Here is a 9,663-nt window from a genome sequence, read left to right on the forward strand (position 1 = left end):
TCCCGCCCTGCCTTCCCTGCTGCAGAATTTCTTTTGTGATTGCAGCTTACGTTCCGCAAGGCTTTGTGTCTGACTGGCAGTTGACTAGTGTCACACGTTCTGGGGGGAAAAAACTACAACTGAGGCTACGGGCGTCGTGTGTCCTACTTATCACATCGGATGACGTTGGACGCCGGAGGAGGCCCTCAACGACGGCGCATCAACGTCATCGACGCAGGACGCAGATGCCGAAAAAAGTTTCCGAAGCAGCACAGCTGTGGTGATTACATGTCATAGATATGGAATACGTCGTCGGACCATCCCATCGAAAGAACTTGTTTGACTGGCATAATGGCCAAACCTCTGAATTAGTGCACATGCTTGGCTGGTCAGAGTGTTCATCTTTGCTCGCAGATGTGCTGTCATTGGAGCTTTAGGGCTTGAGTCACTCAACCAAACTCCCAGATACTTGAAGGATTTCACCTGCTCAATCTCCTCTTCATCTAAGTACCAAGAGAAGCAGCTTTTCCCTTTATTGGAGTTCCCAAAGCTGAGGATTTTTGTTTTTTCATTATTAATTACAAGACCGTTTTATAGTATGTAACTTTGTAAGGAGTCAAGTCGTCTTTGTATACCCACGGGGGTCTGGTCGATTAGTATGTCATCTGCACCTGCATACAGTAATCGATGTAACTAGACTTCTCCAAACTTTGGGGGAAAAGATCTTGTTAAAAGAAAAGCCTCTGGCATATCTTGCAAGAAGAAGTTGAATAGGGCTAGAGCCATTGGGCACCCCTGCTTGACGCCCCTCAAGGTGTTGATTTCATTAGAAAGGAGACCCGCTTTGTTCAATCTCACTCTCTGTGAGGTGTTGGAATGCATAGCCTTAATAGGATCGATTAATGTTGTGGGGCACTTTTTCCTCTCAAGTTTCATCCAGAGTTTACGTCTATCAATTTGGTCAAATGCCTGGTCCACAAAGGCCATGAAAATCATGGGTTTATGACTCCCTGGGTTGCTCTTCAGTAGTTGGCATAACAAGATGGTTACAGAGGTGCCCAGGCCCTTAACAAAGCCCGTTTGGAAAGGATCAATGCAGTTGGCTTGTTGACACCAGCTGTGAAAATGGTCTAGGATGATTGAACCATAGAGCTTACCAATTGCATCCAGGAGGGCGATAGGGCGATAATTCCTTGGGTTTTCCCATTCTCCTTTTTTTGTGGATTGGTAACACTATCTCCCTCCTCCATGAACTAGGAATTTGATATCAGATGGCTATTTGGTTGAGCAATGTATAAATAAAGTCAGCCCAATATTCGGGTGTTCTTTCAGCATGCAGTTGGTCAGCCCGTCAGTGGCTGGTGCTCTTGAACCATTTAGCTTTTGGATTCGCCGTACGATGTTGCTGATGTTATTCTAAAATACCCACGGTTCTGGTCTCCGAAGAGCGTGGTCACTTGAAGTAATGTCAAGGTCCGTGGTGTAAAGACGTCTGAAATGGTTTGTCCAACTTTCTTCGCTTATCGGGTTTGATTGGTCTTTGTTGGACACCATCCCTTCTGATTTTATCAATGACCAAAATGTTCTCTGATCTTTGCCAGCTAAGGCTCTAAGCATGTCTTCTGAGTCATTCTGGTATCGCTGTCATTTGATGGAGCAAAGCCAGTTTTTATCATTATGCAGGCTGAAGTATCTACGTCTTGGTCTAGGAAGGTTGCTGGGGAGGCGTGGCACGAAAACTGAGTACTGTTGGCTTTTGACCTTTGGCGACTTTAAACCTGTGTCTGTATGTATGCAGGCGGAATTGCTGGCATAGGCAACTCTGTAACATTTTCTGAGTCAACCTGTCTGCACAAGGACAGCCTTGAGGCCACAAGGGCTGGCATCGATAATTACTTATGTGGTTTTCTTTGGGTCGAAGAGGCTCATTGTGGTGTTTGTTGGCCTCAGGACCATTTCTCTCTCTATGGTAGAGAGCTTGCGTCACAAGATTTCTAGCCGTTTCCAGGATTTTCTTCTCGGTTCTCTGAAAATGCTTTAGTGGAGCTTCAGCCATGCAAAGGTTTGGATGACTTGAGAGTGAATCTTATCCTCCACATTCGGTAGCTCACATTACTTTGCTAGGTTATGGACTTGAATGAAAACTGCTGAGGGATTCATGCTGCCTCTGATGTGCATGGCAGAGCTTTAACCTTTCAGAATCTGGTTCGGCCCACTGTCGTATTGCACTGTGATAGCTCAATTGCTGCTTTGTAGTTGTCGATATATATGGCAACAATTCAGGCCCATCTTTGCCAACCCAATGTAGGTACACAGACCGCTTTACTCCATGGTCTGCTACACAGGTGGTGTGGAAAATGTTGTTCAGCCAACTGAACCACATAGTATAGAGCAGACCAACCCCAGGCACACTGCTGCGAATGTTATGGTCAAGCAGCAGTCAGAGTTGTAGGTCTGACATAGCAAATGGGAATGTAGCTCTTTGAGGTGGGTCCAGACTCACCTCGTCGCCAGTTTCTGCATACTCCTTGTGAGTGGTTTAGCATGTAAGAATGTGCCATGGAGCTATCAAGGGTGGCACTGGAATAAAGGAACATGAAATTGTGCCTGCCTAAGTCTCCAGCCTAAATATGGCGCAGGGCCTTTATTTGCATACCATAAAATCATCTCACCACAGCAAGATGCGTGCAGTGCAATGTGCGGCACAACGGGTTCTGACCCTGAATAAAAGGTGTGTGATTCTGAAGCCATGTCTCAATAAAATGCTTCCCAGGTGCTAACGAACAACGTATCCCACAAAATTCAGTTAGCCATGGATGTATAGAGTGGCTTAGTTTAAAAAAGCTGCAGCAGTACACGGGCATAGAGGTAATACTTTCGAAACCTGGTGAGGTTATAAGTGAAAAGGAAATTGCCTGAGAATAGAAATGAACGTATTGTGAAAGCCCCCCCTCCTCCCACCCCCGTCATTACGGGAATGCTGTACAGGTACTCACCTCATCTGTATCTGGATTGGGCATTTCTTTGAAATGATCCTGTCTGGATTTCGAGCTTGATTCGCTACTCCCTCGGTGAGTTATTGTTTGGAAGCAACTTCAGATTTTAAGTACGGGCCGTAGGTGGTCGATAAGATGTTCCATGAACGGCCAAAGCCGCTGTTTAGTAATCAACGTGCGGTATCGTACTCCCTCACGATTTAATTTCTCCCACCATGAGACGCTACTCCCTAAAGCTTGCGACGCATATCACACCGGCAGAGAAAGCCCACAGATCAGACACTGATCCCTGGGACACGCTCAGACCCATGACTGGCAAAGCGCAGGCTCCCACACGGCACAGCTATCATGAGAGCATGCTCTCGTATCGCCACAGCATACACAAGTGCGACGCATTCAGGTCACGGATTGCAGAACTTAACGGATCATTGGGAACCATTATGCAGAGGCAAAAAACAATTTTAGAACGCTGTCGACATTAGGAATTCCCTAAGCCAGCAACCTGATGATAAACAACCCTTCTGGTTGAAAGTGCAGGAACCTGATACGTCATGTGACAAACGTGAGACGAACTCCTCTGCCCTTTTCTCCTGGAGTTTCTGCCGTAAAATTTGGTCTCGTGCGACAAAAACTCGACCCTTACGCTGAGCATGCGTAACTGGGCGATGTCTTCTTCGCGCGCATGCTCAGTCTCTCTGAAATTAATAGTCTTAGAGCGTTCGAGATTGTTCTTTAAGCGCAGCTTTACTCTCACAGTAATTGTGTTTGTTTTAACTTGTTCTTCCTTCTCTGTCGTAGGTGCAGTGAAGCTGTGTATGGATAGTGTATTTTTTTCTTTTTATAGGGCACGGGCATGAATGTGTAAATGTGAATGTCTACCAGTGCAATTATTTCCTTTTCTGGTCGTAGATGGGTGAGGTGGTGTGTGTGTGCGTCCCCTCCTTTCTTTGTGGAAACAAAATATCCTTTTGTTTGCACTTATCTTGTCTGTGCAGTATTTCCTCAGAGAAGGGTGTCTCTGTGGAGTGGGTGATGCTAGTGCCAGCAAACTACTTAAGTGCTGCCCCCATGCCAGTCAGTGCGTCTTTGCAGTCAGTGCGTCTTTCTCCCTGGACCAGGACCTTGTTACCCAGCCCGGCTAGTTTGTGCTCCAATCTTCGTGTTCTGCCTTTCTTTGGGCTAACTGCTCAAAAATCCCAAACTCTCTTGTAGTGGAAAAGGTCCATTTAATGTGACAGACCACAGCTTACAAAAGCTAACCTGCCGCCTTGGCCTTACAGAATACAGCTCAAATAACAATCATCAAAACAATTAATTAAACAATCAATTCCTACCCCTTATTCCCTCCCCCTCAATTCCTCTCAGCCTTCATTCCCACTTTCTCCCCCATCTTTTCTCAGAGGCCACACACCTACGTCAAGATCTCTTACCCCTTCTTGTACTCCCCGGGCTAGCCTGTCTATGCAAACAGCGTTACCCTCTCCTTAACCACGCTACTGCCCCATTTTGCTTCCCCCAACCATCCTCCAAAGGTCCATGTCCCCGGCAACAAAGAAAACCTCCCCTGAAGTTCTTTCTGCCCTCACCCCCACTTCCTTTTACCTCCATCCCTTTATGATGTCTACCACTGCTAACCTCAAGTTTAACAAATAGTACTGATTCCCCATAACTGGCAAATGAACACCATCCTGACGGAATAAACCGAAAGCTTCATATTTGATGTCCAGATGCGCAAGTGTCTGATTGATTGATTTTTTTATTGCATACATGCCAACCCTCCCGATTTAGGCGGGAGACTCCTGACTTTTCAGTGAGAAATATTGCTTTTTCTCACGTTCTCCCGCCTAAGATAATTCCAGCACCAATACATTCCTATGGGAAAAACTACGTCTCCCTATTTTCTCTCTCAAAACTCCCTCTTACGTGCATCTGAATGTTGGCATGTATGTTATTGCACCCCCCAAGACCTGCAAAACGTCATCATCTCTAGGTTAATCTTCTTCCTTGTCTGTTCCACCGCCCCCCTCCTTCAGAACGCCTCTCCATACCCTCCTTGCCATCAGCTCAGTCCAGAACAAAACAACCGCTGACCAAATATCCCTCAACCAACTGAGATCCCTCTTCACTTTCTTTGACAGGGCCACTCCTGTCTCCTTAATCAAATCGTTCGCCGCTGCATGTTACGCCAGCGCCGCAGGCACCCGATGGAGCTCTCTCATACCCACCAGCATAGGCAACAATTGGTCCCACCTGAGCCCCTCCACCCCAGACCATCACATGGCCAACTCATAGCTACACCCCAACTAGGTACCAAAAATCCTTTTTGCCACAGCTTTCCCTGCCCATTTCACTATGGAGTGTCCGGATATCCATATCTGAGGCACCCCACTGCCCCTCCGAGCCCTAGCTATCACAACAGGCTGGCAGGCTCACCACCTTTTCAGGTTGATCGGTAATGTCTTCCTCATCAGTAGAACTCAACTCGTTCCCCCGTTCCCTTTCCTCCTCACCTGAGCTTGAAGAGTAATTTAACTTCTTTCTTCTGGTGTGCAGAGCGGGAAGCCTTTTCTTCTGTAGAAGGTAAGGTCGGCCTCGAAAGGAAGGCACCGCAGCTCCACACAGGAGACACGGTGACCCCCCCTCCGCGACGGACTAAAAACGGAGTGAGGGGAAAAGCCAAACGGCATAAAAACCCCTCCGGAGTGCTTGAGCCGGCAGGAAACCAGAAACCAAAACAGGAATACTCGGTGAAGTAATCAGGCGATCCTAGGCAAGGTGAGTATGAGAGCGTAACAAGATAGGCAAGCTCCGTAGAGAAAGGAGCAGCGCGAGAGACAGCAAGGAAAAGGAACGGACCGGTGTAAAACACCCGGGGGGGAGAAAACTGGAAAGACTGGGAGAAAAAAAGAGCAAGGGGAAAGAGAGCAAGAGTTTGGAAGAAAACAGGACAGCACGGGCGGAGCACCGCCAAGGAGGAAACTATAGATGAGCGAGAGCAACAGAGGGAAATCCGAAGTTGCAATGCGCCGAGCAGCCTAGCGTGTGGAAGTAAATACGCGTAGGCGGTGGCCATGTTGAAAAAGACTAGAACGTTAGCGCTGTCAGGGAAAAAACGTGACGGCACAATTTAATGGCGGCCCAGCTTCCACCTATTCCACAGCCGCCAGCGCTCAGCGGTCGTGACAGTATGCCTCCCTCTAGGGCGACACCCCCCGGGCTTGCCGGGATGCAGGTTGTGGAACCGGCGTAACAAACGGGGTGCGTTAACATAACATCGGGGTTCCCAGGAATCCTCGGACAAAGGGAAGCCTTTCCAATGAATAAGATATTCCAGGCAACCCTTATGGTAACGGGAATCACTGATGTGGGAGACTTCGTATTCTTCAGAGTTAGGGTCAGGTGGAACGTGAAGTCTGGGAGCTCTCTGCCTTCTCTCATCAGCCACATAGAAGCGGAGCTGTGAGGAGTGAAAAGTCGGGTGAACACGACTGAGCGACTTAGGTAACTTGAGGCGGTAAGCCACTTGGTTGATCTTGGTCAGGATGTCGAAAGGTCCAATATACCGGGGGGACAACTTGGAAGGTCTGACCCAACGGGGTAGAAACTTGGTAGACAGCATAACCCTTGAGCCTTTGTCCCACATCGGCACCTGTCTCCGGTGGCGATCTGCTTGGTCCTTGTATTGAATGCTTGCCTTCTTAAGACTCTGTTCGGCGGATATGTGAGCTTCTCTCAGCTGCGCCAAACCGGATTCAATTGATGGGATAGAGGTATCTTTCCAGAAAGTGGGTATAATAGATCTGGGGTGGTATCCATAAGTACAATAAAAAGGACTCATACCTAAAGAAGCATGAATCGCATTGTTGTACGTGAATTCGGCAGTTGGGAGAAGAGAAACCCAATTGTCTTGTGACTGATTAACGAAACACCTCAGATATTGTTCAGGGGTTCCGTTCAGCCTCTCAGTTTGGCCATTAGTCTGAGGATGGAATCCAGAAGAAAGAGCCCTCTCAATCCCCAACAATTTGCACAAAGCTGACCAAAACTTAGAGGTGTACTGGCTGCCACGGTCGGTTACAATCTTTTGAGGGAGACCATGCAATCTGAATATGTCCTTAAGAAAGACTTCAGCAGTGAGCGAAGCAGAAGGTATGCCGGACAATGGGGAGAAATGCGCCAATTTGGAATAGGTATCGACAGTTACCATGATGCACGTACAACCTTGGGATTTAGGTAAGTCGACGATGAAGTCCGTAGAAATGTTAATCCAAGGACCTGGAGGGATCGGGCTGGGTTGAAGTAACCCCAACGATTTCTGGGTGGAATTCTTGTTACGTAAACAAGTCAAACATGTTTGAATATAAGCCTGAGTGTCTGCCCTCATATTGGGCCAAAAGAAGGTTCTTTGGAGCAGTTCGAGCGTACCACGAAGATCTCGATGACCCGCAACCTTCGAGTCGTGGCACCACCTAAGAGCTTGTACCTGGAGGTCGTGTGTAGGTAGGATTAGTCTTCCTCGGTTGAAATACAGTCCATCTTTTTCCTCGACAGGTAATTTTCCTAGAGTGGGAGCGGGTCCTTCTAAAGGAGTATAAGCCCCCCTAAACTCTTCTAGAAAAGACGACACAACCAGGACGATCTTAGTTCGGGGAAACATGAGTTCTTTCTGATATGGCTTGTTGACTTCATTTCTTCGAGACAACGCGTCAGCGACTTGGTTCTGAGATCCCGGAATATACGTGATGGTGAAATGAAACTGAGCAAAAAAGTGTGCCCACCTGGCTTGTCGAGTGTTATAGCATTCCTGTTGCCTCAAAATCTGCAGATTTTTGTGATCGGTACGTATCTGAAATGGGTGCATACTTCCTTGAAGTAAGTGTCTCCATTCCAGACAAGCCAATTTCATAGCGAGTAGCTCTTTCTCGATGACAGAATAATTTTGTTGACTGTTTGTCAAGGTCTTAGAAAAATAGGCTATTGGATGTTCCATGCCGCGGTTGACTTGGAGAAGAACGGCCCCTACTGCAGCAGCAGAAGCGTCGGTCTCCATTATGAAAGGTTTCAGTTGGTCTGGTTGCCGAAGAATAGGAGCCATGCAGAATCTTCCTTTGAGACTAGCAAAACTGTCTTCAGCCTCTTTATTCCAAAGAAAGGGTTTAGAGGATTTCTTAAGGAGAGAAGTGATGGGCAAGGTGAGCCTCGAAAACCCCGGGATGAATTTCCGGTAAATGTTTGCCAGACCTAAAAACCTCTGGACGTCCTTGACAGATGAAGGAGATGGCCATGAGAGAATGGCTTCAACCTTCTCGGGATCCATGGTTATCCCCTCTTCAGAGAGTATAAAACCCAAGTAAGGCATGGATGATTGAGCGAAAGCTCATTTCTCTGGTTTGACCAATAGGTGATGTAATCGGAGTCGGTGTAACTCCTCCAATACCTGGGAAGAATGTTCTTCCTTCTTCCGGGAAAATATCAGGATATCATCAAGGAATACAACTGTGGTGATCCCCAACAGATCGGAAAATATGCGATCCATAAACCTCTGGAATATAGAGGGAGCATTTACCAGTCCAAATGGCATCACTCAGTACTCAAGAAGCCAGTAGGGAGTGCGGAAAGCAGTCTTCCATTCATCACCGGATTTCACCCGAAGCAAATGGTATGCGTTCCGAAGATCAAGCTTAGTAAACAATACCGATCCCTGAACGGCTTCAAGTATCTCTGAGATTATAGGCATCGGGTATCTGTCCTTGATCGTGACTTGATTTAGACCCCTGTAATCGATACAAGGTCTCAACTCCTTGGAGTCTCTCTTGGGTATGAAAAATAAGGAAGCACCTGCTCGGGATCTCGAAGGTCGGATCAATCCGTTAGCAAGATTGTCATCCAAATAGCTCCGGAGAACTGCCTTTTCAGCCATAGAAAGGGGGTACATTCTTCCAAAAGGAACCAAGGCCTGTGGTATGAGGTCAATATTACAATCTTCCGGCCGATGAGGGGGGAGTACCGAAAGTTGTTGTTCCTTAAAAATATCAGCAAATTCCTCAAATATCCTGGGTATATTGTGGATGGAGCTACTCTCAGTAGCACATATCGTCTTGACTTCCTCAAACATAGGTCCCGGCAAACACCTTTCTTGACAAAAGGAAGAGTGAAAACTCAGCAGGTTGTCTGTCCAATTTATTGTTGGGTTGTGTTTGCGGAGCCAACCAATTCCCAATATAACAGGGAAATGGGCGGCCCTAATGATATCGAACTTCAAAGACTCAGAATGTTGTTGGATAGATACTTGTACTTCCTCGGTGGTGTGGGTAATGAGCCCGGAGCATAAAGGAGTGCCATCTACCCCTTCTACCTTCTGGTCTTCCTTCTTTGGAACTCTGAGAAGACCCACCTTGTCTGCCCACAAGGTGTCTAGGAAATTTCCGGCAGCTCCACAGTCAAGTAAGGCTTGTGTCTCTATCTTCTGTCCTCTAAACCGGAGTTGGACGGCAATTACCATCAATCGATGGTCTTCGGAGGTCTTGGCAGGGGACACTCAGAGCGTAGCATAGGAACCAACTGACGCCCCTCGATAGTCTGTTCCACTGACTACCGAGGGTGCTCGTTTCCCAGCCTTCTCGGGGGTACGTCAGGACAGTCTCTCAGAAGATGATTGGCCGAACCACAATAGAGACACAGACTGCCT

The 9,663-nt window shown here is 47.4% G+C and overlaps 1 protein-coding gene across 2 annotated transcripts in view; it reads right to left on the reverse strand.

The window, feature by feature from the left end:
• The window catches only part of LOC138580882 (zinc finger protein 809-like), a 152,566-nt gene extending 149,345 nt beyond the window's left edge, over positions 1 to 3,221 (reverse strand). For both annotated transcript variants that reach the window (XM_069651775.1, XM_069651774.1), the window contains exon 1: positions 2,976 to 3,221. In XM_069651775.1, coding sequence (XP_069507876.1) covers positions 2,976 to 2,999 — 24 coding nt within the window. In that variant the 5' untranslated portion in view covers positions 3,000 to 3,221. The remainder of the gene's footprint in view (positions 1 to 2,975) is intronic.
• Between the last annotated feature and the right edge of the window lie 6,442 nt (positions 3,222 to 9,663).

This window comes from Ambystoma mexicanum, chromosome 3p (genome assembly GCF_040938575.1).
Source record: "Ambystoma mexicanum isolate Mex_15411 chromosome 3p, UKY_AmexF1_1, whole genome shotgun sequence".
Classification (NCBI taxonomy): Eukaryota; Metazoa; Chordata; class Amphibia; order Caudata; family Ambystomatidae; genus Ambystoma; species Ambystoma mexicanum.